General features: G+C 66.4%; 2 protein-coding genes across 2 annotated transcripts; one reads left to right on the top strand and one right to left on the bottom strand.

Annotated features, from left to right (window-relative positions):
- The first annotated feature begins 771 nt into the window (after positions 1-771).
- On the top strand, positions 772-24,107 carry RARA (retinoic acid receptor alpha). The gene is given in 12 exon segments (XM_058820531.1): positions 772-1,006; positions 7,876-8,171; positions 18,565-18,713; positions 18,818-18,959; positions 19,728-19,888; positions 19,975-20,151; positions 20,816-21,020; positions 21,191-21,349; positions 23,462-23,608; positions 23,611-23,670; positions 23,673-23,793; positions 23,795-24,107. Coding segments are annotated over 11 exon segments (1,746 nt in total). The 5' UTR covers positions 772-1,006; positions 7,876-7,993; the 3' UTR covers positions 24,042-24,107.
- Positions 24,108-24,996: 889 nt separating this feature from the next.
- On the bottom strand, positions 24,997-25,698 carry GJD3 (gap junction protein delta 3). Its single transcript, XM_058820735.1, has one exon. It carries the CDS (start codon positions 25,696-25,698, stop codon positions 24,997-24,999), a length of 702 nt encoding a protein of 233 aa, XP_058676718.1.
- Positions 25,699-26,048: the final 350 nt, after the last annotated feature.

The following is a 26,048-nucleotide window of genomic DNA, read 5'->3' as shown; positions in this document are numbered from 1 at the left end:
CAAGGGTCCTGGGTAGTGGGGGGTCAGTGTGAGCCCCCTGGGGCTGCTTGCACTCCTCACATGTGTGTCTTCCCAGGGGAGCTCCTGCCCCAGTGCCCTCCCAGCCCTCGTGCCGCAGGGTCTGGGCTGTGCTGGTGGGTGCAGCCCTTTCTGGGCAGCCTGGTCCATATCCGCGTCTCCATCGCCATCCCCTTCCTATGACCAGCGTCTCTCCGGGGACAGAGAACAGGGAATTCCTCTGGCTACAGGCACTCTGTACCCCCGGGGTGCCACAGGTGCCCCCAGCCCTTCCCCTCTGAGCCTGGGGGGCAGCTCAGTGACTCCCCATCCCTCTCCTCTCTTCCCCCCAGTGTGTTCCCATTTCTCCCCTACATCCCTGGAGAACCCACCTCCTGTTTCCCATCATGTGGGTGCCCCAATCCTCCACCCGGGGTGGGTACCCAGAGTCAGAGAAGAGGGAAGCGGGTTGAGGGGGGGATTGAAGCACCTCCTCCTATGAGTTTGGGGGGAACGGGGAGGGGTATCGAAATTGCTCTGCGCGGCCCCTTTAAGGGCCCCCCCCCCCGGCGCGGCGCGCGCACCCACTTTCTCCCCTTCCGCTTTCTGGAGACTTCAAAGAGTTACAAAGCCCGTCTGGCCCCGCCCCCGCCCCGCCCCCGCCCGCTCCTCATTGGCCATCTGGGCGGGGCGGGGGCGTGGCCACCGTGAGGGGCGTGTCCTCCTCCCGCTCCCCCCCCGCCCTCCGCCGCCGCCGCCGCCGCCGCCGCCGCCCCGCCCGGCCCAGCCCCGGGTAAAGTTTCCCCGCGAGCACATGACTCGCAATGGCCGCGGCCGCCGCTCGGTGAACCCCCCCGGGAGCCCCCACCCCACCCCTCCCTCACCCCTCCAAGCCGGGGCGAATTCCCCCCCCCCTTCCCTCCCGCTCCTTCCCGGTGCCGCCGCCATGCAGCCACCACCGGGAACTCCCCGGGTTTAAGGATTTCGGTGTTGGAGTCTCCGCGAGCAGGTAATGAGGGGGCTCTGGATGTGCCCGTGGGAGCGGGGTTGGGAAGGAGGGTCTTGGTGCGGCTCCGGTACCGCCTCTGGGGATCCCCCTCCGGTAACGGGTGATCCCGGGGTTCCCGCAGCGGGGGAGGGACTCCGCCGGGCTGCGGCTGCCGGGAGCACCGGAGCCGCAGCGGCTTCGGGATCGCGGCTTCGACCTCTGCCTCCTACACTGGGCTCGGGGGTGCCGGAGTTCCCTCTACCGGTACCGACAGCCCGGGCGCTCCCGGGCGGCAGCGCTGCTCCCCCACCCCGGGGCGGGCTCCGGGGAGCCTCTGCACCCCACCGGGAACCGGCCGGCCGCCACAGAGCGCGGTGCTGGGGACACCAGCCCGGGATTACCGGGCTCCCCCGGGCCGCCGGTGCAGCCACATCGCCCCCACCTCGCCGCGGCGGGGGGGGCCGGGGCCGCTTCCCCTTTTCGGGGTGCGGCGGGGCCGGGGCCCGGCGGGGGAGCGGGGCCGGGAGCGCGGGGGGCGCCGGGGGCCGGGGGGCGGGAGCGGCGTCTGCGCCGTTTCCTGGCCGGCGGGCGGAGGAAGCCATCGCTCTGCGCGGCTGACAGGGCGGCGGCGGGCGGGGGGAGCCGGGCGGGGGGCGGCGGGGCCGGGGAAGGGACCGGCGGCCGCTGCCTCCCTCCCGCAGCAGCTGCCCGGGGCCGGGCTGGGGGCGGCGGGGCTCCGGGCGGGGTGGGGGCTTGGGGGTGCAGCCCCTCGGGTGTTCGACCCCGATAGAGCGGGGACCCCCCCGGTAACGGGGAGCAGCACCCCAAGCTGGGGCGCACCGGTGCGGGGACAAATCTGTGCGTCCGTCCCCCAAATCTGTGCGTCTGTCCCCCAAATCTGTGCCTCTGACCTTTGACCCCGTTGGTGGCAGGGGCCGCCCCGCAGCGCGGCGGGTGCTGGGGGGGACACGGGGGTTCCCCAAGGCGGTCCCCCCGCTCCAGGAACCGGGCGGGCACCGGTTTGGCGGTTTGGTGGCTGCGGGTGCAGCGCCCGCCGCGTCCCCTGCCGGGATTAGCGGGTGACGGCTCGGTGGCTTAGCGGCCCCGCGGCCACTGCTCCCGGGCCATATGTCACCCGTGGGCCCCCACCCTGCCCTTGGGGGTGACCTTGGTGCGGCCGGAGGATGCGCCTGCTCCGGGGGTGCTCGCCCTGGGGATGCCCGTGGGTGTCCTGGTGGGTGTCTGTCCCCTTTGCCCGTTGCTCGCAGCCCCCCCGGTGACACGGTGACACCGACAGCGGGATGGCAGGATCAGGGCACTGCCCTGCGCTTCATCCGGAGCTGCCTGGTGGTGCCTGCGGCTGCTCCATCCCGCAGGGACACCTGGCTTCGCTCAGCTGTCCTCATACATCCTCCGTGTCCCTGTGGCAGCAGCGGCGTCGCGGCCACAGAGCCTGGGGACGGCTGTGCCACCGCCACCGCCTGCCCTGCGGCGCTGGGATTCACCATCGCGCCGCTCCGCATCTATTTATATCCACGAGGTTCTGGTGTGACAACGTGCCACATTTGGCCGCGCGTGCCCTGAGCCACTGTCCTGGCACCGTCCAGCGCCGACGGCGGTGCTGCCACAAAGAGTGTGGCTGAGCTCTGGGTCCCCCAGCCCTTTTTGGGGCGCTGCTGCAGCAGCACCTCAAGGCTGGAGGGGAGCTGTGAGCGCCCTGCAGTGCGTGCCTGGAGCCTCAAGGTGCCCCATGCCGTGGGGCACCCTGGCAGCGCCAGCCCCGGCTCGGGGGGGGCACAGCGAGCGTGGAGGGGGGGTGTGCGATCATATCTGCGGTGACACATGTGCTGATTACGGAAAATGGGTTAATCTCCCTGCGGCTGGAGGCGGCTTAGCGGGGGGTGGCTCGTGGCAGGGCCCGGCGAGGGGCCTCGTGCGCCCGCCGTGGCCTCCGCTGTCCCCTCCGCTGTCCCCGCTGAGCCGGGCAGCGACGAGGGACATGGCGAGGGGACGTGGCAGCGGCGCACGGCCGCCTGCCCGCCCGCAGCCAGCCCGGGCACGGCTCGGTGGGTCACGGTTTGTGCCCCCCAGGTCCGCTCCCGGGAGCCTGCCCAGGCTTGGGGGCACGGTGCCACCAAACCCCGGTGTCCGGGGGTGTCGCGCCGCCGCCTGCCCGCCGGGTCCCCCCGCGCCGTGTCCCGAGCGGCCCCGTGCCAGCTGCACTTGTCTGCCGGCTGTCGCCGAGCCAGCGAGGGCTGTCTGGGGCCGCGCTGTTCCCGGCACGCCATTCCCAGGGCGCCGGCTGCCGCCGCAGCCTCGGCTAAAAACAACCGGGACTGCCGCGAGTGGCTGCTGGGGCACCATCCCCCTGCTGCCCGGGAGCCCCTGGGGAACGGGGATGGGGCACTCGGGGAGCCCTGGAATGGGGGGCATCCCCCCCGAGATGGGCCGCTCGGGGAGCTCTGGGATGGGGCACTTCTGGCCCCTGGATGGGGTGTTTTGGGGACCCCAGGGATGGGGCACTCAGGGAGCTCTGGGATGAGGCATTCGGGGAGCCCAAGGATGGGGTGCTCTGGGACACCCCTGGGATGGGGCACCCTGGGACCCCAGGGATGGGGCACTCGGGGAGCCCTGGAATGGGGTGCATCCCCCTTGAGATGGGTGGGCTGCTCGGGGAGCCCTGGGATGGAGTGCTTTGGGGACCCCAGGGATGGGGCGCTCCAGGCCCCAGGGATGGAGCACCCTGGGACCCCAGGGTTGGGGCGCTCCAGGCCCCAGGGATGGGGCGCTTGGGGAGCCCTGGGATGGGGCACTCCAGGGATGGGGCGCTCTGTGACCCCTGGGATGGGGCGCTCTGTGACCCCTGGGATGGGGTGCTCTGGGACAGTGAACCCTGGGCCTGTGGGTTCCTGCTTTCATCCTGAGGGTTGGGATGCAGGATGGCGGTTGGGCTGTACCTGGGGATGTCCCCTCCGTGGGCAGGCAGGGGTGGGTGTGTGTGTGTGTCCCCAGGGTGCTGTCCCCACAGTGTGAGGGGCTGGTGGATCATGACATCACGGCACCTTCGGGACTGGCCTGCTCCTCTCAGGGCACCCACGGCGCAGCCAGGCCGGAGCGGTGCCGGTGGAGCTGTGGCACAGCTGTGGCCATGCCAGGGGCCGTGGCGGGGGCTGGGGCACCTGTTCCCGCAGAAGAATGGCGTGTCTGGTGCTGGGTGCGGGAGCTGTAACTGGAGCGGCGTTCCCGGTGTAACCGGAGTCGGCCCGGCCGCAACAGGTGGAATTTCAGTTTGTGGCTCCTGGCAGCAGCGAGATGTGGGGTGCAGGGGTGAGGACCCACACTGCAGGGCCAGCGGTGACTCCCTAGGGTGCACATGTGCCTCCATGGGTTGGGGAGGCCAGCATGGACAGTGAGGTGTCCCTGGCGCTGTGTCTGTGCTGGGGGAGCCGTGGTGGCTCAGTGAATCTTGCGGTTGGTGTCGGGATGCTGGAACACCAGTGCTGCCCAGGGATCTGCAGTGGGGCTGAACAAGCCCTTGGGTCTGTTGCTGGCCCTCAGGAGGAGAATGTAGGTCCTGGGGTGTGCGCTGCTCTCAGCATCCTCAGATTGCTGTTCCCAGCAGCCTCGAGCCCGGCACTCGCTGGCCGAGTGTGTGCTGCTGGCTCCGGCCGTGCCGCAGGCTGGGCATGATTCACGCCTGCCCGGGGACGTGAGAAACGTGACGGTGACTCACCGAGGAGAGCTTTGGGGATACGGCAGAGGGTCTCTCTCAGCAGCCCCGTCAGGGGAGCACCTCACCACGCCTGCACAACCTGCAAACCCCGCTGCCTTGCCCGGGGAGGGGCCGGTGGTGGCGGGGGGCAATGGGGACAGCCGGGCCCTTGGCCTCGCGTGCGAGGCCACCCCGGGCTGGCTCTGCTGCCAGCGAGGAAACCGCAGGCTGCAACCGCAGCGGCTCCGCAGGCGCTTCCTGCCCTGCCCGGAGGCTGCCATCCTGTGCCCCCGCGCCTCAGCACGGCAACCCCGCTGTGCCCACACACCACGGGGACAGCCTGGCACGGGGAGGGTCCCCACGGCCCGTTCTGGGCAGGGTGGGGGACGCACACGGCGGCCGCTGCCGGGTTTGGGGAGCGCGGATGCTGCGGTGGTGAAGCCTGAGCTGGCAACGGGGACAAGGAGTGGGGTGGCAGGGCAGAGGGGTCAGCAGGCAGTGGGGTGACAGACTCTGGGGTGGCAGGGGAGCAGGGTGACAGAGTCTGGGGTGACGGGCTGTGACGGCTGGGCCGGGACTGAACTGAAACCTGTCTGCCTGGGAATCGAGAGTGGCAAGGGGAAGCTGCGGCCGGGAGCGCGGTGCCCGCCGGCGTGACAGGAAGGGCTGGGTCGCTGCCCTCTGCCCAGGCACCCCCAAACACCCCCCAGCACCCCCGGGCCCGCTGCCCCCCGCTGCCGGGGGTGCCAGGGCGGTGCCCCCGCTCACGGCGTGTCACATCCGGGCGCTGCTGCTGCCATCACCGTGTGCCCCGACAGGAAGCACAGCTGGGTTTGGGGCTGTTTTGGGTGCTGCCTGCTCCGGGGGTGCTAGGGGGGTGTCAGGGTGGGCTGGGGTGGGCACTGGCGAGGGGGTGTTGTGGTGGGGTGCTCTGTGGTTGATGCTGGACGTGGATGTGGGTGCTGAACCTACCTTGGGGGGTCACAATGGGGGGCTGCCTTTTTGGGAGGGGTCTCTTGTGGGACCGTGCCAGTGCTGCCTGCCCTGTCAGGGTGTGCACGCATTTTTGCAGAGGGCTTCGTGCTCTCTTCGAGGTCACAGCGGGATAGTGGCTTGAGCAGCCGTGTCCCACCCCAGCTGTGTCCTCTCACCCCCAGCCATGGGCCCCCAAATTATGTCCCCCACCAGCCCCACTGCTGCTGGCCCTGGGAACGGTCTGCTCTGCGTGTCCGTGCGTCTGTCCGTCCGCTCCCGGGGGCCACCCCCGGCCTGGGTGGGAGGTTCCTCGTGGCTGCATTTGGCCCGGGCCCCGCAGCAACGTTTTCCACGGGGCTGGAACGAGGCGCTGGATTCCAGGAAGCTCCGGGCCTCGTCCAGCTCCTGCGGGGACTGGAGGAAAAGGCGTTGGGGCGGGAGAGCACGGGCCCTGCCGAGGGGGCTGCACGGCCCCTGGGCCCACACTGCTCACCCAGGGGGGCTCTGGGGATGCAGCTTGGTCAGGACAGCCAGGACCCCCCTTTGGGACAGCCAGGACCCCCATTTGGGATGCCCACGATCCCCCAGTTGGGGAGCAGCTGTGGCAGAACATGGTCCCAGGGGAGCTCCTCTGGGCAGCAGCTCCTCCTGCCCACCAGCACCCATGGCACCAAGGCTGGCCACGATCCCTGGACCCTCCTGGCCACTTGTGATGGTGTGGAGCCCTGGGAAGGGGGGGTCGCTGGGGTGACCAGGCCAGTGGTGTTGGCCTGGCTCGGTCCCTGGCTGGCCAGCAGCGTGTGGGGGGGCCTGAGCGGGTTGAGTAATTGGGCCCCGGCACGGCTGGCGCGGTGCCCGGCCAGCACTTGGCACCGGCAAACATAAACAGTTCTTCCCGCGCCTCCCTCCCCTGGCTCCCCCCGGCCAGCACAGCTCGGGGGCCACGGCCTGGCCGGGGGGGGGCATGGGCAGTGCCCCACAGCCAGGCCAAGCTCCCTGCAGGGCCATGTGTGGAGCCCAGGCCAGGGCTGTGCCCAGGACGATGCTGAGCTGGCGCCCGGCGCCGTGCCCTGGCAATGCCTGTGGGAATCCCACACTCACTGGGGTGCTGGGGGGGCTGTGACCCTCACCCAGGCACTGATGGGTGCCCACCCCAGGGTGGCAGCACCATGGGTGTGCCCATGGGTGCTTCCCGCTGGGTCAGTGGGTGCTGGGGTGAGCCGGGAGAATGGGGGTCCTGCCTGTAGTGGGTGCTCCCAGCTGTGTTCTGGGGGGGCGGGCAGGGCCATGCCCATCCCGGCCCCTCCCCAGCGCCTTGCCGGGCGGCCCAGCCTTGTTCCTCTGGATCCTTTTCCGCCTCCGCGGGGCCGGGAGCCAGCACTCTCGGCAAATAAACAGCCCCCGCCGGGCCCCGCGCCAGCACTTAAATAAACAGCCAGCCCGGGATTGTGAAAGCCCCGCACCCCCCTTCCCACCGCCCCCCGGCCGGCCGGGCCAGGGGTCCGTGCCGGTGGGCACACGGCGTGGCACATGGCACAGAGCGGCGTCACGATGGGCACAGCCCAGCCCTGAGGCCGGCAGAGCCCCCCGGTGCTGGTCCCGGGGGGGCTGAGCCCCCTCCCCACGATGCCGGGCCCCTGAGCCCCCTCAGGATCTGTGCAGGGATGGGGGAGCGCAGCCGGAGTGGGAGCGTGGCCGTGACGGCAGAGCCAGCCCGGAGCAGAGCCGCTGTCCTCAGGGGACCCCGGTGTGCCCGTGTGCCCCCCCCTGCCCGTCCCCATCTGCCCTGCAGCCCCCCAGGCTGGGGCAGGGGCTGCTGCCCCCAGGCTCTGCTGCGTGCCCCGTGTCCCATGCCTGGCATGGCAGAGCGGGTTTGGGATCACGGTGTGGCCCTTGGCTGGAGGGGGTGCCCTGTGGGGCCACAGTGTCCCCAGGCCGTCCCCACGCCGTCCCCCCGTCCCCCACCCAGCCAGCTAAGCCGGGATTAGCGAGCTGCGCCTGCCGGTGCCGCCGTCCCGGTGTCGTTAATCGGGGGATCGGCGTTAATCCCGCACGGAGCCCCGGGCCCGGCCGGCTGCGCCCTCCTGGGGCCGGGATGGGATGTGTGCCTGGGGAAACTGAGGCACGGCCGGTGGGTGGGTGGGTGTGAGGGTGTCAGGGGTCACAGCCCCTGTGCTAACGCCCCTCTCTGCTCCCCCTGCAGCACCACAGGAGCAGCACCAGCAGTGAGGAGAGCCCGGCAGCAGGGCACCCGCGGGCCCCATGCTCTGCTGGCCCCCAGGACCCCACCCCTGAGAGCCCCCCGCAGCACAGAGACCACCATGGCCAGCAACAGCAGCTCCTGCCCCACGCCGGGTGGGGGGCACCTCAATGGCTACCCCGTGCCCCCCTACGCCTTCTTCTTCCCGCACATGCTGGGGGGGCTCTCTCCACCCAGCACCCTGGCTGGCATCCAGCACCAGCTTCCCGTCAGTGGATACAGCACCCCGTCACCTGCCAGTGAGTACCAGGGCCCTGGGGGGGCTGGGGGCACCGTGGGGACCCCTCTGGGGCAGGCTCTGTCCCCAGTATGGGATCCATGTGTCCCTGGAGCAGTGGCACTGGTAAGGGAGGGTCTCCCTGCTCCCAGCCACGCCTGTGGGGAGCTGTTTTTGAGGCCTCCGTGGTGCTTTTCTCTGTGTGTCCCTGTGAGTGCTGCTGCTGGGGAAACTGAGGCAGGGAGCGGTCAGTGGCCCTGGTGAGGTTGTGTCATTAATTGTGCCCACCTTCGTTAGTGGCTGGTTATTAATGGCCTGCAGGGCGTTCCTGTCCCTCACTGTGACCACCCTGTGGGTGCTGTGTCCCCACGGTGGCTCTTTGTTCGTGGTGGTGGGGCTGCCATGGGGGAGGCGATGAAGGCGATGAAGACAATCATCATCACCGCTGCTCCCGATCCCATTTCCCCGTGACAGGCTCGTCCATCACAGCCCCAGTAATCACTGCCTGCCATGACGGCAGCTGCGAGCCGCTGGAGGTGGGCTCCCACCCGGGATCCCCCCAAACCAGCACCCCCCAGCGTGCCTCAGTTTCCCTGTACGCCGTGGTGCGGCTGCCGGACCTCTTCTCACCCCGTGCCTGCTCCCTGCAGCATGAGTGCCCTGCGGCGCCCGCTGCCGGGGCGAACCCCGTGGCTCGGGGTGTGGCGGGGCCCCCCCGGCCCGTCCTTGGCCCCGGGGGCCGGTGCAGGTCCGGGCAGGGCCGGCCCTGGGTGCTGTCCCCGCCGGAGCCGCCCCGGCGGCGGTGGGACCCAGTGGGACCAGTTCAGCGACTGGGTGTCGGCGGGTGGGGCCACTCCCCCGCGCTGGCTCTGGGGCCATTCCGGGCGTGTGGGAACAGGCTGGGGGGGCCGCTGTGTCCCCCCCGCTTCCCTGACACTGAGGACAGGGCCGCGGGCACGGCTGTCCTGAGGCAGGTGGGGAATCGTGCCTCAGTTTCCCCTTGGCTTTCCCTGCTGGGTGCCCGAGCGATGCAGGGGGTGGGGGCGCCATGTGTTGTCCTCCCCGCCTGTAGCATCCACACCGCTGCTGGGTGCCCTGTTTGGGTCGGTGCTGCAGTTTTGGGGTGTCCTGTGGTGCCACTGCTGGCGCAGGGAGGTGCCCGTGTCTGTGTCCCACCGCCCCCTCCTCACCGTGTGTCCCGCCCTCTCCAGATGTGCTGCAGCTGTGCGGCCCCGGGCTGGCCGTGTGTGTGTCAGTGCCCCCTGTGCCTGTGTGTGCATGCACATGTGTGTCACATGTGTGTGTGTGTCAGTGCCCTCTGTGCCTGGTTCATACCTGGGGCTGTGCACGGTGAGCACACGCGTCATGCATGTGCATGTGTGTGCCAGTGCTCTCTGTGCCTGTCTGTGCACGGCTGGGGCTGTACAGGGTGTGCATGCATGTGTCACGTATGTGTGTTTCTCAGTGTCCTCTGGGCCTGTGTGTGCATCCACACGTGTGTCACGTGTGTGTCTGTGCCAGTGCCCTCTGTGTGCTCACACACGAGTGTCACATGTGTGTGTGTCAATGCCCTCTGTCCCTGTGTGCACACACACGTGTGTCACATGTGTGTATCAGCGCCCTCAGTGCCTGTGTGTTGCTGACACACACAGAGCAGCGTGCCCCGTGCCCTGTGCCAGGTGTGTACCCCCATGTTGGCACGCGTGGCACCGCCAGGTCATTCCTGTGCCCTCATCCCCGTCCCTGGGGTCTCTGTGGCGCCCGCCTGTCCCTGCGGTCCCCTCCCCTGGCCCGTGCCGTGTCTGGGGGGTCCCTGAGGGGCTCCTCGCCCTGATTCCCAGGCCTGGCTGATTCCCGGGACCCCAGCCCAGCCCCCCGGCCCCACTGCCGGGACAGGGGCCCCGCTCCGGGCTGGCTCTGTCACCCAACCCGCTGGCTCCGGTTTCCTCGCGCCGCAGCCGCTCCCCCGCAGCGCCCCGTAATTAATTAATTTTTAAAAATTAATGAGCAAAACGTGCTCCCTGCAGGCCGGGGGGCGGCAGGGGGGGGCCGGGGGGCCCCGCTCAGGGCAGTGGCCGGGGGGAGCCCCGCGGGGTGCGGCGGTGCTGGGGACCCCCCCATCGCTGCCCGGCGAAGATTGATGAGGCGCTGGGCCCCCGGCCTGGGAAAGCCCATTAGGCGGAGGTTCTCTATCACTGTCAGGGGCCGGGGGGAGCCGCCTGCTCCAGCCGGGAATTCGCCGGGCTCAAAAGCGGCTGAAGGGGATAAATGGGGTCTTTTGAAGTGGGCGGGCGAGAGGGGGGCTGCGGGGCCCGGGGGGGGCTGCGGGGCCCCGAGGTGCCGGCGCGGCGGTGGGGGAAGGGATGGGGGGGGTTCCTGTGGGGGCTCCGGGCGTCCCTGTGACCCTGCCACCCCAAATCCATCCCCTCTGGCTCGGGGGGTTCTCCATGGGGTCCCCATGGGCTGGAGGGTGGGTTGGGTTTGCATCAGCCCTTTGGAGGCGGCTCTGTCCCCCCGGAGCATCGCTCAGGACGCGGGGCTGGGGATGGTGCGGGAAGGGCCCCGATTTCGTGTCCCCAGGCTCAGGGCGGGGTGTGCCTGTCCCCCTCACACTGCGGGATTTACGTGCGGGGTGTCCCCTCGCCCAGTTCCTCTTGGCTCTGCAATTAAGGCTTTGTGTTTGGGTTTTTTTTTTTTTTTTTTTTTTTTTTTTTATAATCTCTGTTTCTTCCTGTTGCCGCCGACGCGGGACGGGAGGGGATGCGGGCCGGGAAGGGATGTGGGAAGCGGTGCAGGAAGCGATGCGGGATGGGAAGTGCTGCCCGTCGGGGCGGCCTCTGGCACGGGTGCCACCGCCCGCGTCCCCTGCGCCGTCCCCTCCGTCCCCTCCATCGCAGGCACATTCTTTCCAGCGCTGGTAAATGAGTCAGAGCAGACATTTGTCATGTTCGCTGCAGGAAGTTGGAGCAGCGCTGGGCTTTTGTTCGAAACCTGCTGGCTAAGCAAAGCCCCGACTTGCCATTATTATTTAAACAGGCGCTGCTGCCGCGCTGCGCAGCCCCGCACGAACACACGGACACGCGTGCACAGACACACACACGGAACAGCCACGCATGTACAGCCACACACACACGGAACAGCCACACAGGGACAGTCATACATGTGCACAGCCACACACACAGGGACAGTCACACACATGGACATGCGTGCACAGACACACACATGGAACAGCCACACATGTACAGCCACACATGGAACAGCCACACGTACAGTCACACACACACGGGGACAGCCACACACACAGACACATGGACATGCGTGCACAGACACACACATGGAACAGCCACACATGTACAGCCATACACGTACAGCCACACAGGGACAGTCATACATGTGCACAGCCACACACACAGGGACAGTCACACACATGGAACACATGGACACGCGTGCACAGACACACACATGGAACAGCCACACATGTACAGCCACACATGGAACAGCCACACGTACAGTCACACACACGGGGACAGCCACACACATGGAACACACGGACACATGTGCACAACCACACATATGGAAAAGCCACACATGTACAGCCATACACACAGGGACAGTCACACATGGAACAGCCACACATGTGCGCAGCTACACATGGACAGCCATACATGTACAGCCACACACATATAGCCACACACATGCAGACAGCAACACATGTGTACAGCCAGACACGTACAGCCACACACACAGACCCACGGACACGTGTGCACAGCCACATACAGGGACAGCCACACACACATGCACAGCCACACACACGGGGACAGCCACACACACACGTACAGCCACACATGCACATCAGGACAGCCATACATGTACAGCCACACACGTATAGCCACACACACAGACAGCTACACATGTACAACCATACATATACAGCCAAACATGTACAGCAACACATGTACAGTCACATCTGTGCACAGCCACGTATGTACAGCCACACATGCACACATGTACAGCCACACATGCACACAGGACAGTCACATGCACACGCACACAGAGTCACAGAGCCACACAGACACGCAGATATGCAGATGTGTGAGGCAGTGCCCGCATCCTCCCAGCCTGTGCTCCTCCTGCCCATGGCAGGGCCCAGCTGGGGGCTCCTCTCCCTCCAGGGCAGCCTGGGCTGGGCAGCTGGGGCCGGGGCAGCGTGGGTGTGCCCGCTGTGCAGGCAGATCACCGCTGCAGAGGGAAGTGGCACCCCCAGGGCCTGTCCTTGGCGTGTGACCGTCCCTGCTGTCACCACTCAGGCTCCCCGGGTTTGTGGTGTCAGCTTCAGCAGGGCCTTGTGTGGAGGGGAGGGGTGGCACAGGGTTCTGTGCCCTGCAGGGTGACACGCCAGCACACACACGTGTGCGTGCACACACAGATGGATACAGTGGGCTGTGCACACGCTCGTGTGTTCACGTGCTCGGTGGGACACGGTGTCACACACACGTGTGTGTATGTATGTGTGTGCAGGATGAATGCACACACGTGTGCACACACAGGCAGCCCTGTGCAGGCACACACACCTCCCCATGTGTCTGTGCAGCAGGAGCACACAGCATGGCCCCGCTGCAGCGGGGATGCACACACGCGTGATGCACCGGGAACATGCATGAACACACGTGCACATGCATGTACACAGAGCCACCCCCACACCCCCCCGAGGGTCAGGCCGAGGTGAGCCCTTCCCGCGGGTTCACCCGAAGTTCACCCGCATCCCATTAGGCAAATGAGCTGCGGCCGCCGGGCAGCCCCCGGGACCCCCCCGGGACCCCCGGGCCCCGTCATCTGCTCTGGGCAACCCCCGGGCCCCCCAGCCCCGCCTTGAGCCCCTCCCCATTTCGCTGCTGCCTGGCACTGCCCCCGCGTGTCCGCGTCCCTCTGCGTGGCCGTGTTCCCCTGCGTGTCCCCGTGTGCCCATTTCTCCTCCGTGTCCTCCCGCGTGTCCGTGTCACCACCATGTCTGTTACCCCCCTGCATGTCTGTGTCCCTCTCGGTGTCCCTTGTCCGTGTCCTATGTCCGTGCCCCCCCATGGCGTGTCCATTTCTCTCTTGCGTGTCCGTGCCCGTCCCCCGCATGTCCGTGCGCCCCCCGCGTGTCCGTGTCCCGTGCCCGGTGTCCGTGTCCCCTCTCGTGCGGGTGCCGGTGCGGCCCCGCGGCGCGGAGCGGGTTAAGCGCGGGGAGGCGGCGGGTGCCGGGAGGGACCGGGGCTGGCGAAGCCGCAGAGCCGGCGGGGCTGCGCCTTCCTCCCCTCCCCCCGCCTTCTCCTTCTCCTCCTCTTCCTCCTCCTCCTCCTCCTCCTCCTCCTCCTCCTCCTCCTCCTCCTCCTCCCGCCGCTCGGGCGCGGAGCGAGCGGCGGGGCCGCTCCGCGGGGCGATGGCAGCGCGGCGCGGGGCGCCCCGGGGGCGCGGGGGGGGGCACTGACCGCCCGGGGCCGCCCCGGCCGGGGGAGCCGCCCCCGCCGCCCCGGGGCCATGTACGAGGGCGCGGCGGTGGCGGGGCTGCCCCCCGGCCCCTTCCTCCGCATGGATTTCTACGGGCCGGGCCCCCGGGGCTGCCCCCCCCGCCGGCCCCCGCCGTGGAGCAGCTCCGGCCGCTGTAGGTACCTGCGCACCGGGGGCGGACGGGGCCCCCCGCCCGCCGCATCGGGCCGGGGAGAGCGGCCCCGGAACGCGGGCGGGTGCGGGGGGGGCTGCGGGGATGGTGCGGGGGCCGTGGGCGGGGGGCTGAGCTGAGTGCGCGTCCTGGAGGAGTGCGGGGGGCTCAGCCCCCTCAGCCTCCTCCCCACCCGCTCCATGCGCAGAACCTCCGGCTCTTTAAACACCCCCTGCCCTATTTCGGGGGCAGTCGGGGCCGAGCTCGGTGAAGGGGGGGGACAGGGGGGTCGCCTCTCGCCCCCCCTTTTCGCAGCGGGGTCCGGGCTCCGCCGGGAATTTTGCTCTCTCCTGATAAAGGCTCCGGGAAAATCCAATTAACTACAGACGGAGCCGCCGCCGCTGCCCAGGCGCGGGGGAGCCCCAGCCTGGGCCCCCACCCTGCCGCGGCTCCGGGGGTCCCCCTGGGCAGGGGGTGGATGTGGGGCCGGGCCGGTCCTGTTCCCGCTGGCGGGACCCTGCCCCGTGTCCCTGCAGGGGTCACGGCCCGGTGCCCTGTGCAGGGGGGGCACGGAGGGCATGAGGGCACCGCGATGGGCAGCGGGGGCCACGGGCAGCGCGGTCCGAGCGCCCCCAGCCTGGAGCTGCTCCCCCTCGGGCATGTGGAGCCCTGCTGCCCGTTGTGCCCACGGTGTGGGGGCGAGTGAGGTTTGGGGGGGCTGGAGGAGTCTCCTGTCCCGGCTGTCGTGTCCTGGCACCCAGGGGCACCACAGCGGCCCGGGAAGGTCCTGCCGGGTTCCGCGGGACTTTCACCCCGCTAAGGGCGGCGGGGATCCCTGGCGGAGGCCCATGCGGGGTGCCCGCTGTGCCAAGGCGGCCGCGGACCCCCGGTGTCGCTCCCCTCATTGTCTCGGGGCCGCTCGACCTTTGCGCTGGCACCGAGCGCGGCCGCGGGGCCTTTGTCTGCGCTGGGGACACGCGGGGACTCCGGCTGCCTCTGCCACGAGTGGGGGCTGCCCCCGAGGTGGGCACGGGGGTCTCCAGCTCCAGTGCCACCCTTAGCGCTGCCCCCCTGGCTCTGTCCCGAGCGGGGTCGCTGGGGGATATTGTCCCTTCTCTGTGCCCCCCAGCCCTGCGGGGGCTCCCTGTGGGTCGCAGCGCTGCTGGCCCTGTGTCCCTGCCCTGCCTGGGGCACCTCGGGGCTCTGGTCACGGTGACCATGACCTGGCGAGCGTGTGGGCGGCCGGAGCTGGCGGCGCTCCCTGGCTCCGTGCCCCGCTCCCGACGTCACTCACGGTGCCCGTGTCTCCCCAGCCCGGGGGTGCCAGCCCGGGCAGGGCTCAGCCGTGCCGTGCCGTGCCTCAGTTTCCTCAGAGCCGGCTGCGGCTGTGCCCGCTGGCCCCGCGGGGCTGGCAGCTGGCCCAGCGTGGCACTGCCCTGCCCGGCAGGGCGTGTTGTGTTGGCATGAGAGCCAGAGCTGCTCTGGGGGGCACGGGGAGCCCACCCACACCCCCATGGGGAAACAGAGGCACGAGGCAGCTCCTGAGGGTGGTGGGAAAGCTTGTAGGAGCCCCCCGAGACAGTGGGAGCCCCCTGCCCTGTGGAGCCGTGTGCTGTTGGGGGTTTTGGAGTGCTGTGGGGTGTCAGAGGGGTACGTGGGGTTGGATTGTGCGTGGCACCCCCCGCCGGGCACGGGGTGGCCTCACATGGCCTTGTGAAAGCTGTGGGTGTGTCGGGGTTTGGGGACGCCAGACCCTGGCGCTGGCAGGGCGCAGACGGCGGGTCCTGGGCAGGGTGCCCGTGGGGAGCAGGCGGTGCCCGTGGCCGGTGGCCGTGAGCAGGAGCGGGCACCCCACGGCCCTGCGCTCTCGGCACCCTCCTCCCTTCCTCCCTCCCTCCTCCCCTCCCTCCCTCCCCCTTCTCCTGCAGAGGCGCAGGAATTCGGGGCACGTGGGATTCTCCTCCGCAGGGAAGCCCTGGGTGGGCCTCCACCCTCCTGTGGTGGGGGCTGTGACCCCTTGGCACGGCCCTGCAGGGGACCCCCTGTGCGACCCCCGGGTGGGCTCCCCTCTGATCCCCCCCATCCTCATCCTCATCCTCCCCGCTCTGCCGGCCGGGCTGTGTCCCGGAGCCCGGCGGGGTGGTGGCGGTGCGGAGCCGGTGTCCCCCCGGGCCCTGGCACACGCGGTGTCCCCGCGGGCGCTTTCCCACGCCAGGGCGGGGGTGCGGGTGTCGGGGTGCCCCGGGGTCCCCCGGCGCGGGCAGGAAGCAGCCGGCGGGGCCGCGGGCGGGGGCGGCTGCGCCCGCCCGGGATCTGGCGGAGCCGCAGCATCTGGTCTGCAGCTGGAGCCGGGCTGCGCTGCCTCGGCCGGGGGGGACAGCGGGGTCCTCCCTGCTGCGGGCTGAGCCCGGGCATTGGGGTGCGCCGTGTCCCCGCTGCACCCCAGGTTGGCACCCATCCTGCCCCGCTCAGCGCCTTTGGGTGCTGCTCTGTGCCCCCTCAGCGCTGATGCTGCCATGAGGGGGCTCCTGGGGAACTGGCCAGGCTGATGGCTGTGTCCGTGTCCCCTCCGCGGTGGTGACAGCGGTGGCAGGGGATTCCCGGGGTGCTGGCGCGGCTCTGGCAGCGCAGGGACGCGCAGGGAGCCGGGTCCCCTCCCCCGCTCCGCATCCAGCACATCAAAATCTTGTCAAATCCGCGTTTTGTGAGTGCAGCTCTCCACGAGGAAGTTCTTAAATTATATAAAAGAGGCGATAAATTATAGACGACGTTCTCTCAGTCACTTTAATGGCTCCGCTCCCTCGAGTGGCAGCGGTGATTTATTCAGCCCGGGAGCTCTGCCCGGCGCTCGCCCCCGCGCCCGTGTCCCACCCGCACCCCGCGATCCCACCCCGCACACCCACGTCCCACCTCGCAGCCCTGAGTCCCACCCTGCACCCTCCCAGCCCCACACACACGCTTGTGTCCCGCCTTGCACGCTCATTTCCTGCCTTGCACACTCCCCCGGTGCTCCACACTCTCATATCCCACCCCAGGCACTTGTATCCCACCCCATACGTTCATATCCTACCCCATACACTCATATCCCACCCCACACACTCCCATCCCACCCCATACATTCATATCCCACCCCACACACTCATATTCCGCCCCGCACACTCGTGTCCCACCCCATACATTCATTTCCCACCCCACACACCCATATCCCACCCCATACATTCATTTCCCACCCCACACACTCCCATCCCACCCCATACATTCATTTCCCACCCCATACATTCAAATCCCACCCCATACGTTCAAACCCCCCCCACACACCCACATCCCACCCCACACACTCCCATCCCACCCCATACATTCAAATCCCACCCCATACATTCAAAAACCCCCCACACACCCACATCCCACCCCACACACTCCCATCCCACCCCAGGTACTCCCCACCCTGCCCCACACGCTCCTGTCACACCCCGCACTTTCCCTGTCCCCGTTGTTGCCTGGGGACACGCGTCAGGGCTGGCTTTGTCCTGCTGTCCCCTCCCTGGCCCCATCCCGAGGCACTGCCGGCCTGGGGACCCCCACCCCTCACCCCAAGCCCCCCATTCCTTTGGGGCCCATTCTGGGATCCGGTGTCACCATCCGGGGCTCCCCGCGGCTCCCCGGCCCCGGGGGGGGCTCCGGCGGCCCTGGGGCCCTTTTTGGGGTGCAGGGGCCGGCGGGGCAGGGGGGGGGCCCAGGCTCCCCCGCCGGGCCTGGCCTTTAATATCCTGTTTGACTGGTTCGCTTGGCTCGGCTGCAGAAAAACATTCGCAAACATCCCGGAGCAGCCGGGGAGCGCTTAACCCCTGCCTGGCTGTGCCCCGCGCTGGGGCTGCACCCCAACTGTGCTGAGCCCCCCCCCAGCTCCAGGGGTGCACCCTGACCGTGCTGAGCCCCCCCACATGCCAGGGGTGCACCCCAAATGTGCTGAGTCCCCCCCCAGCTCCAGGGGTGCACCCCACCTGCACTGAGCCGCTCCCTGTCCGAACAGGGGGACTTGGGCACATCCCGCAGGGGATGGGGGTGCTTGTGGGGTGCAAGAGGCACATCCCTGCAGGTTTTGGGGTGCAGGAGGGGAACAGGCATGTTCCATGAGGTTTTGGGGTGCAGGGGTGTACTGGCTGTGTCCGCTGTGCTGCTGTCAGGACCAGGGTCTGCTTGTTACGGGCACAAAGGTGGCACTGCCCTTGGGGATGTCCTCCATTGGGAGACCTCGGGGTGCCAGCTGGGTGCCACTGTGCCTGTGCCCTCCTGGGGAGCCATGCTTTGGCTGGGGGTGCTGGGTGACCCTGGGGCTGTGGGGGTCACCCTGTGTGTGCGGTGTCACACTGTTCGTGTGCCCACACGTGTGACTGAGTGTGTGGCACTGCCCCCCCAGGCTGGCCCTGCACCCTCCATCCCCTCATCCACTGCCAGTGCTGCTGCCTGGGCTGGGGGCTCCTGGGATCCCGGCCCTTTTCTTTTCTTTTCTTTGTTGTTTTTTTTTTTTTTTTTTTTTCCCTTTTTTTTTTCTTTTTTTGTCTGCCTGAATTCCACATCGTCTCTGTGACCTGGAAATGTCACGTTGCATCTTCCCAGCACGCGTCCTCTCCCCGCTGGCCCCGCTCGACCTGGAGCCAGGGCCGGGCTGGGCAGGGCTGGGCTGGGGCTGCCGGGACCCCCGGAGCTGGGGTGCAGCATGGGGGGCTCCCTGCTTTGGGGGCTCCGTGTTTTGAGCGTTTCCCCTTCCCCACAGCCGTGGAGACGCAGAGCACCAGCTCGGAGGAGATCGTGCCCAGCCCGCCCTCGCCCCCGCCCCTGCCCCGCATCTACAAACCCTGCTTCGTGTGCCAGGACAAGTCCTCGGGGTACCACTATGGGGTCAGCGCCTGTGAGGGCTGCAAGGTGAGCGCTGCCACCTGTCCCCAGTGCCACCAGGGCTCCCCGGGCTCCTCGGGGTGCTCGGGGTGCCCGTGGCGGGCGCTGACGGGGCCGTGCGGGGTCCCCAGGGCTTCTTCCGCCGCAGCATCCAGAAGAACATGGTGTACACGTGCCACCGGGACAAGAACTGCATCATCAACAAGGTGACGCGCAACCGGTGCCAGTACTGCCGGCTCCAGAAGTGCTTCGAAGTCGGGATGTCCAAGGAGTGTGAGTGGGGATGGGGATGAAGGGCAGGGATGACCCCGTGTCCTCGTCAGGGGGTTCTGGGTGTGATGGGCCATCCCAGCAGCCCCCACTGCGTGCCCAGCAAGGCTCAAGGGGGATGGGGACCCCCTGGGATTGTGTCACAGCCTGGCAGTTGCCCAGGCAACACGTGATTGATAATGTCAGAGATAAATGATGCTGAGGAGGCCTCCCTGCTCTGCTGGCAGTTGCCATGGTGCCCGGCTGTGCCCCCACGGTGGGTGCCCAGGGGGATAGGGCTGCTGGGGCACAGCTGAGTCCTGCCCCATCTGGCAGCCCCTGGGGGACTGGGACCCCTGGGAGGAGCAGGAACTGCCAGGGGGGGTTCAGCATCCCAGGGGCTCACCCTGCACCTAAGAGGGGTCCTGGCCCTCTCAGCCTACAGAGGCTGATCCCTGCAGGGCTGGGGCTCCTCCCAGCTGCTCCCCCCTTCCCAGCTGCCACCCCCAGGGTGTCTCCCGTGCCCTTCACCCAGCGTGGTGGCTCAGCTGCCATCCTCTGTCCCCGGGGTCCCTCTCTGATGTGTTGGCTTTGCAGAGCACTGTCCCCTTGGCAAGGAGTGTGGTCCCCCCAAGTGTGCAGGGTCTAACTGATGACTTGGGGGTTGTGGGGCTGATGGAGGTTGTCACTACAGCTGAGCCCATTGCTGGTGGCAGGTCCCCATCCTGGCCTGAGAGGTGGGGCAGGGGCTGGGTGGCACCAGGACCAGGTCTGACCCTGCCATTCCTGCAGCCGTCCGCAATGACCGGAACAAGAAGAAGAAGGATGTGCCCAAGCCGGAGTGCTCGGAGAGCTACATCATCACACCTGAGGTGGAGGAGCTCATCGAGAAGGTGCGCAAAGCCCACCAGGAGACCTTCCCTGCGCTCTGCCAGCTCGGAAAATACACTACAGTGAGTGGCACGGGGTCTGGGGGGTCCTGGGGGGCTGGGGAGGGTGGCACCCCCTCTGTGCCCTCATCCCCCATCTCCTGCCACAGAACAACAGCTCGGAGCAGCGCGTGTCCCTGGACATCGACCTGTGGGACAAGTTCAGCGAGTTGTCCACCAAGTGCATCATCAAGACGGTGGAGTTTGCCAAGCAGCTCCCCGGCTTCACCACGCTCACCATCGCCGACCAGATCACCCTCCTCAAAGCCGCCTGCCTCGACATCCTGGTGAGCAGGGGTCTCGGGTTTTGGTTGTTATTGCTGCCCCAAGATGTGCAGGATGTCTCTGCTTCGGCCCTCGTGGCTGAAGAAGGAGTCTGGACTCTTCACTTATCTGTCTTGAGGTTGTTTATCAATTCTTATCTATAAAATTTTCTTTCTGCCCAGCTGAGGTCTGCTCAGCAGGGCAGCCACAGGCACTCTCTGTGTTGTCCTTTTATACTACAAGCTACGTATATCATATTTACACTTAATTCCCAATACCTATCACCTGTGTTAGACAGTGCACTTCTACTCTAATCCAATCCCAAAGTGCCAACATCACTGCAGAAAATGGAGAACAAGAAGAAGAAGAAAGGCTGGACACGCCCAAGTTCCTCCATCTTGTCCCCGTAACCCCCATACCAAAAATCCTAAAATCTACATTTCCACCCTGTGATAATTTTTTTATTATACTCTTCAAACCTCTGTGACTTTCAGGTCCTCATACAAAGCTGGCAACTTGCTCCAGGGGTCAAAATCAAATCCCCAGGGTCTCTGAGCCCCCCGGCGGGGTCCTGGCAATTCTGGACACCCAGAGGGATGCGCTGAGTTCTGACACACGGGGACAGGGATGGGGACAGGGATGAGGAGGGGACACCAGACTGAGCTCCCCACTCTGTCCCCACCCCAGATCCTGCGGATCTGCACGCGCTACACGCCGGAGCAGGACACCATGACCTTCTCGGACGGGCTGACGCTGAACCGCACGCAGATGCACAACGCGGGCTTCGGGCCCCTCACCGACCTGGTGTTCGCCTTCGCCAACCAGCTGCTGCCGCTGGAGATGGACGACGCCGAGACGGGGCTGCTCAGTGCCATCTGCCTCATCTGCGGAGGTGGGTGCAGGGATGGGCACCTGCCCAGTGCCCGCGGGCACCCGGCGCAGCCCGGCCGTGCTCCCCACGATGGCTGAGCAAGGAGAGCCCAAATGAAGCCCAAGCGGTGGGAGATGGGAACCCACAGGATGTGCTGTTCCCCTCAACCACTGTGTGTGCCCCCTCCGCAGACCGCCAGGACCTGGAGCAGCCTGACAAGGTGGACAAGCTGCAGGAGCCACTGCTGGAGGCGCTGAAGATCTACGTGAGGAAGAGGAGGCCCAACAAGCCCCACATGTTCCCCAAGATGCTCATGAAGATCACAGACCTGCGCAGCATCAGCGCCAAGGGTGAGGCTCCTGTGGCTTTGGGTCCTGAGGGAGCATGAGGGGATAATGGGGGGCTCTGGGTCACTCAGCATCCTCCAGAGGGGATGAAGCACACATCCAGCATTGCATATTCCAGGGATGCTGGAGATGTGACCATGTCCCTTGTCCTCAGTGCCCAGGGAGAAACAAAGCTGGGGGTGTCAGTTTGAGGGTGCTGTTTTGGCAGTGTCACTTTTTGGATGACATCTTGGTGGTGCCATTTGGGTTTTTTTGGGTGCCTTTTGGGGGTGCCATTTTGGTTTTATTTGGGTACCATTTGAGGATGCCACTTTCAGGGTGCTGTTTTGGCAGCACCAAAAATGGTGAAATTTTTTGGGTGCCAGTTTTTGTGGTGCCATTTTAAGGGTTTTTTTGGGTACCATTTAGGGGGTGCCAGTTTTAGTGTGCCATTTTGTTGGTGCCATTTTGGGTACCATTTGGGGGTGCCACTTTCAGGGCTGCTGTTTTGGGCATGCCATTTTTTGGGTGCCAGTTTTTGAGCACCCATTTGGGAGGAGTGCCAGTTTTAGTGTGCCATTTTGGTAGTGCCATTTTGGGGGTTTTTTGGGTACCATTTGAGGGTGCCACTTTCAGGCTGCTGTTTTGGGCATGCAATTTTTTGGGTGCCAGTTTTTGGGCACCCATTTGGGGGGAGTGCCAGTTTTAGTGTCCCATTTTGTTTTTTTGTATTTTTTTTTTTTTTTTTTTGTGTACCATTTGGGGGTGCCACTTTCAGGCTGCTGTTTTGGGTGTGCCTTTTTTGGGTGCCAGTTTTTGGGCACCCATTTGGGGGAGGGGTGCCAGTTTTGGTGTGCCATTTTGGGGTTTTTTTTTGGGTACCATTTGGGGGTGCCACTTTCAGGCTGCTGTTTTGGGGGTGCCATATTTTGGGTGCCAGTTTTTGGGCACCCATTTGGGGGGAGTGCCAGTTTAAGTGTCCCATTTTGTTTGGTTTTTTTTTGTGTACCATTTAGGGGTGCCACTTTCAGGCTGCTGTTTTGGGCGTGCCATTTTTTGAGTGCCAGTTTTTGGGCACCCATTTGGAGGCGTGCCAGTTATAGTGTGCCATTTTGGGGGTTTTTTGTGTACCATTTAGGGATGCCAGTTTTAATGTGCCATTTTGGTGGTGCCATTTTGGGGTTTTTTTGGTTGCCTTTTGGGCGTGCCATTTTTTGGGTGCCAGTTTTTGGGCACCTATTTTGGGGGGACGCCAATTTTAGTGTGCCATTTTGCTAGCGCCATTTTGGTTTTTTTTTGTGTACCATTTGAGGGTGCCACTTTCATGGTGCTGTTTTTTTGGGTGCCAGTTTTTGGGCACCCATTTGGGGGAGGGGTGCCAGTTTTAGTGTGCCATTTTGTTGGTGCCATTTTGGGTACCATTTGGGGGTGCCACTTTCAGGGCTGCTGTTTTGGGCATGCCATTTTTTGGGTGCCAGTTTTTGAGCACCCATTTGGGAGGAGTGCCAGTTTTAGTGTGCCATTTTGGTAGTGCCATTTTGGGGGTTTTTGGGGTACCATTTGAGGGTGCTACTTTCAGGCTGCTGTTTTGGGCGTGCCATTTTTTGGGTGCCAGTTTCTGGGCACCCATTTGGGGGAGGGGTGCCGGTTTTAGTGCCCCATTTTGGGGGTTTTTTTGGGTACCATTTGGGGGTGCCACTTTCAGGCTGCTGTTTTGGGAGTGCCATTTTTTGGGTGCCATTTTTTGGGTCCCAGTTTTTAGGCACTCATTTGGGGGGGTGCCAGTTTTAGTGTCCCATTTTGGGCTTTTTTGGGTACCATTTGGGGGTGCCACTTTCAGCACTTTCAGGGTGCTGTTTTTTTGGGTGCCAGTTTTTGGGGGAGGGGTGCCAGTTTTAGTGCCCCATTTTGGGGTTTTTTTTGGGTACCATTTGGGGGTGCCACTTTCAGGCTGCTGTTTTGGGCGTGCCATTTTTTGGGTGCCAGTTTTTGGGCACCCATTTGGGGGAGGGCTGCCAGTTTTGGTGGTGCCATTTTGAGGGCTTTTTGGGCACCATTTGGGGCTGCCACTTGGAGGCTGCCAATTCTGTCAGTGCCACTTTGTGGCGGCCCCCGCTGACCCTGCCCGTCCCGCAGGTGCCGAGCGGGTGATCACGCTGAAGATGGAGATCCCAGGCTCGATGCCGCCGCTCATCCAGGAGATGCTGGAGAACTCGGAGGGCATGGACACGCTGGGGGGGCAGGCGGGCGGTCCCCGCGGGGGCAGCCTGGGGCCCCCCCCGGGCAGCTGCAGCCCCAGCCTTTCCCCCAGCTCCAACCGCAGCAGCCCCGCCACGCACTCGCCGTGACCGCGCCCGGCGCGCACCAGGACAGAGCCGCCGGTACCGGGGGGAGCCCCCGCGCCCGGCCCGGCCCGGCTGCAGCCCCCGCATCCCCGGGGCGGACTCCTCGGCAGCCCCCGCCGGAGCGGAGCGGATCCCCCCCGCAGCAGCCCCGGGCCCAGCGCGTTGGTTGTGTCACATTTCAGGGGCGCGGGGACCTCGGGGACGCCCCCGACCCCACCAGCACCAGCACCCACGGGATCGCGACCACCGAGCCCCCCCCTCCCCAACCCACCCCGCCCCGGCCGTCTGCGAGGGGGGGGCCTGGCCAGCCCCACACGCCGAGGAAGCAGAGTCATTTAAAAGAGAAAAGAAAGCAAAGTATATATATATAAATATCTATAAATATCTATAAATACGTTTTAAAACCTTTGTAAAAGTTTGGAGGGGTTTTTAGGCCTGTGCAGGTGGAGGGGGCACGGCGGGCGCTGCCGGGGGAGGGTGGGGAGGGGGGGGGCACACGGTTTATTATTATTAAATTCCTTTTTTTTTTTTTTGTTGTTGTTGTTGAGATTTTAGTGGATTTAGAGTCGGGGGGCACCGGGCGGGCCCTGCCCCGGCCCCCCAGGCGGGGAGGGGACTGTGGGGGGCACAGGGTGGTGCCAGTCCCGGCCTCGCGGGGATGGGGGACCCGGCCCTGCCGGCACGGGGAGGACGGGGAGGGGGGACGGGGGGGCTGGCTCCAGAATAAAGTTTATTTATTCTAGTGCCTGGCTCGTTATTCTTGTGGGGGTACCAGGGGAGGACGGGGAGCTGGGGTGGGGACATGGTCAGGCTGTGGCACTCCAAGTCTTCTTTGACAGGGGGGTGTTCTTTGCTGCAGGAGGGCAGCTCAGGGCTCCCCATATTGCTCTCCCTGTCTGGTCATCCCCAAAGACTGGGACAGAACCCTTTGGGGTCTCCCCAGTATCCTGAAGCTCTGATCTTCCTGCCCTTGAGGCCACAGTCATGTCCCTCTACGCCAGGGGCCAGCCCTGATGCATTTGTGACACTCCCAGATCAGTTTTGGGAGCAGTCTGGGGTTTGGGAGCAGCCCTGGCCCTCCCATGCCAGGCTTGGGGGGATCAGGGGTGTTCCTGCCACTGTGCAGGGATGGGACCTGTTTATTTTCTTTTTGTCCGTATTTTTTTTTTCCAGCAGCTGCCGGGTGAGCCCCGTGTCCGCCGCCCACAACAGGAACCGGGGGGCACCGGGGGCACCGGGGCACGGCCCAGCCCGGCCCGGCGAGGGCCGAGACCCCTCTGGGGCCGGGAGATCCGCTGTCCCCGGCCACAGCTCATCCCAGCCGGGTCACACGGTGAGGTCCCCCCGCGGGTGGGGTCCCTCCGCAGCCCCCCCGGGCGCCGGGCCCCGCTCCTGCGGGCGGCGGCAGCAGCCGGGCCGGGCCGGGGGCCCCTTGCGCAGGAGGTGGGCGAGCTCGGCCAGGCTGAGCAGCGCCGACACCAGCCCCACCACGAAGTAGAAGTGGATGAAGACGGTTTTCTCGGTGGGCCGGGAGACGAAGCAGTCGACGCGGTGCGGGCAGGGCCGGCGGCGGCACACGAAGAGCGGCTGCACCCTGAAGCCGTAGAGCAGCGCCTGGCCCAGCAGGAAGCCCAGCTCGGCGGCGATCCGAGCCACCACGCTGCCCACGTAGAAGGGCTGCAGGCGGCGGGCGCGCTGGCCCGGAGCTCCCCCGCGGCCCGGCTTGGCCGCCTGGTGCACGGCGAAGATGACGAAGAGAGCGGCGGGCGCCGAGAGCACGACGACGTGGAAGACGAGGAAGCGATAGTGGGAGATGGGGAAGGCGGCGTCGTAGCACACGGGTTTGCAGCCCGGCTGCTGCGTGTTACACACGAACTCCTCCTGCTCGTCCTCGAAGACGTCGCTGCCCACGGTGGCCAGGACCAGGATGCGGAACAGGAGCATCACCACCAGCCAGAAGCGGCCCACCATGGGCGAGTGCTCCTGCACGGCGTCCAGCAGCGAGCTCAGGAAGCCCCACTCGCCCATGGCCGCGCTGCGGGAGCGGGGTCAGCGCTGGGGGGACGTGGTGACCGCCGGGTCGGACCCTGGTGGCAGCACGGTCCCTCCAGCTCTTCATCCTCCCGCCATTCCCGAACGCACCACGGCGTGCCCGCTCCCCAGGCACTGCCAGGGGTGTCCCCAGGCACCCGCTGTGCCCAGGACTCGCTCCCCCAGGGATGGCTCCAACAGGGCAGGACCAGCAGGTTCCCCATCCCCGGTGCCCCTGCACAGCTCGGCCTGGCTGAGCTGTGGCTCCCCATAACAGCCCCGTACCTGCGCGGGCTGCGGTCCACGGTGTGCCAGCGCTGCTGGCAGCGGCTGTCCAGGGCCGTCCA

The sequence above is a fragment of the Ammospiza caudacuta genome, chromosome 27 (assembly GCF_027887145.1).
Source record: "Ammospiza caudacuta isolate bAmmCau1 chromosome 27, bAmmCau1.pri, whole genome shotgun sequence".
NCBI lineage: Eukaryota > Metazoa > Chordata > Aves > Passeriformes > Passerellidae > Ammospiza > Ammospiza caudacuta.
Note: the sequence above shows the minus strand (reverse complement) of the source record. Positions and strands in the feature narration are given on the sequence as shown.

Excerpts from the sequence above, each read along its gene's own strand:
- GJD3 (XM_058820735.1), bottom strand. The coding sequence starts at position 25,698 with ATGGGCGAGTGGGGCTTCCTGAGCTCGCTGCTGGACGCCGTGCAGGAG.